The sequence below is a fragment of the Empidonax traillii genome, unplaced genomic scaffold (genome assembly GCF_003031625.1).
Source record: "Empidonax traillii isolate 1590-97213 ecotype Southwest subspecies unplaced genomic scaffold, ASM303162v1 scaffold515:size447783, whole genome shotgun sequence".
Taxonomy (NCBI): Eukaryota; Metazoa; Chordata; class Aves; order Passeriformes; family Tyrannidae; genus Empidonax; species Empidonax traillii.
In genome coordinates, this window is record NW_020955708.1 from 142425 (window position 1) to 144901 (window position 2477).

The following is a 2477-nucleotide window of genomic DNA, read 5'->3' on the forward strand; positions in this document are numbered from 1 at the left end:
AAGCCATCTCCTGCAACCCAAGAACCTGCAATATTTTGATAACATAGGTTTATTTGACTGCACACAACTGAAGCCCTTCTCTGCAAGCCATGGAAACTCTTACTTCACTATTTTCTGGAGAAAAAGAAAATTAAATACATTACATTTTCCTGCAAAGAAAAAAAGCATTTCATTGAATAGTCAGTTGAGATAAGATGAATTAATGTCATCTCCGAAGGTATGAAAAAGTCAGAGGAAAGTGCATTTACCTTGCCGGAGATAGTAAATCACAAGATTCAGTCTTGCCTCAGGAATAACATCAACCAGTGGAGGCAGGACCTGCAAAGCCCCCTCTCCTCCTCGGAAAACCACCTGCAGAGAAAAGCAGCATATTGATAACCGTGTATCAAAATCTCTTCAATGATATCTTAATTCAAGGAAATTAATCCTTAAATTCCTATATTAACAGTAGGAAAAGGTCAGTGGCTCACGCATTAGCATAATCCCTGCTTTAATATAGCTATAGAATTACCAAGTGTGACAGTCTTTATTCAGAAGAATATAAAGTACTTAATCCATCAGTAAAGATTAATTTATTTCAACTTTTAGCAGCTCAAAATTGTATCACAGATTTAAAAGATTAATATTGTCTGAAACAAGAGTGAACACATACAAAATTACAATTTGCTTATGATTTTTTTATATGAAAAAATTAGACTAACAACTCTACATTTATTTAGAAAAATGCTAAAATAGTCAGGAGCAGTTGATTATACTTCAGTTTCACATGATGGTTCTTCCACAAAATCTAACACAGTTATTCAATAAACCAGTGGCAAAAAGACCAGCATACAAAATAAAGAATGTTAACTGACAAAAGTCCAGTTTGAAAACAGTTTTAACTCTTGGGGAAAGAAGCGTTAGCTTGTTATGACTGCTCTTGAAAAACGACAAAGCAAGCAACTGCCCATCATTAAATAGGAGCAATCTACTGTTACCAGTTGTACAGCAAAGTAATAATACCACTGAAGGGAAAATTAACTAGTGATTAGTGACTCTTCTTCTGCAGAATACACAAGTATTTTGGCTTTTACAAGCAGCTTTTTTCCTAGAACTCTTTATTTAGTACTTTTTGGATGAAGGTCATTTTCACTAGTTATCTTAATTCCACTCACGTTGTTGTGGTACTAAATAAAGAGTTCAGGGTCAAACATTCTGACTTGTTTCTACAGTTGCCTTACTGAGTGGGCTCCACAAAATATCTTGCAAAGGTATTCTTACACAACATACGTTATTTTAATATGCCTTCAGGTCTACAATCAACAGCATTATTATTTTCCTTGACACAGTCTCAAACTGTCAGGGAAAAATTCCAGGGGAAAAATGAATACACTAGACGGCACATTCATTATACAGGTAGGATTCCTGGAATGGGACTTGCATGGAAGAAAAATTCTATTAGGTCTGCAATTACCAAAATACTCCATTTTATGAATCATCATGAAAAGCTCTACAAATGAGTGCTGCTCATATTAAATCCCAGAAATGCATTACTTACCAGATTGTGCTTAATGAGCTCCTTGCCAAATTCAAAAGATGATGAGGCATTGTCAGTCAAGTTCTTGAGCTCTGCCTGGAATTACATATATTCCAGAATTTTAACATAAAACCACAGAAGCCTAAATGGAGCTTCAAATGAGCTCCAAAGCTGACAGAAATATATCTCCACCAGCACTGCGTCACTGGAAGATTTGGCTTTCCCACTTCTTTGTGATAATTTTAGAAACTGGATAATACGTACAAACACAAGATCAAAAGTGAACTGGGAAAATAGTAAGACCACTGTGTACACATAAGGATGGATGGGTTAATACCAGGGAAACTGAAATGGGTGACATTCCGAAAAGAAGGATGCAATGACAAGATAAAGGCCATTAAAACATTACTGATTAAGACAGATAAGAAGAAAAAGAAACATGTATGGATTCTTAAACTAAAATAAAGGTGAATTGAGGGACTGTCCAACAGATACCTCAGCAGCCTTCCCATTGTAAAGTCGGAAATGGTTACAAGCCTTAAGGTTAAGAGCAATGGTGCTGTCAGGAACTTGCTGAAGATAAACTGCTAGCACTTCCTGTGATATATCATAGTAATCCAGTTTGTAATAGCATAGGGCAACATATACATTCAGAGCCAGGTATTCCCTGCAGGAAAGAGGATTAAAGAGAACATTTAAATCCCAGCAGATAGTTTAACATTTCCCATTACAGAGCATTAAAACCAGTAATAAAGCTCTCACATGTCTACGTGTATTTTACAAGTACATAAAACCGGGGTTTCTGAGAAATGCTTAGAGCTTCTCTAGTTTGTTAGCTAAGACTGCACACATCCAGATTCACTTTTTTTTTTTTTTTTCCACAGCAGCTACTGCAGTTTTTAAATATTATCTACAAAACTTTGCAAATCTGGGAAACGGTAGCAACTGCAAACCAAGGAAA

At 35.8% G+C, this 2477-nt stretch overlaps 1 protein-coding gene across 4 annotated transcripts in view; it reads right to left on the minus strand.

The window, feature by feature from the left end:
* Positions 1-2477, minus strand: part of TTC26 (tetratricopeptide repeat domain 26) — a 53775-nt gene that overhangs the window by 30700 nt on the left and 20598 nt on the right. For 3 of the 4 annotated variants that reach the window (XM_027896749.1, XM_027896748.1, XM_027896747.1), the window contains exons 7-9: positions 2012-2183; positions 1538-1612; positions 249-351 (exon numbers count right to left, since the gene is read on the minus strand). In XM_027896749.1, the coding sequence (XP_027752550.1) occupies positions 249-351; positions 1538-1612; positions 2012-2183 (350 nt within the window). Of the gene's footprint in view, positions 1-48; positions 150-248; positions 352-1537; positions 1613-2011; positions 2184-2477 lie in introns of those variants that run through there. The other variant, XM_027896750.1, reaches the window with a different exon arrangement.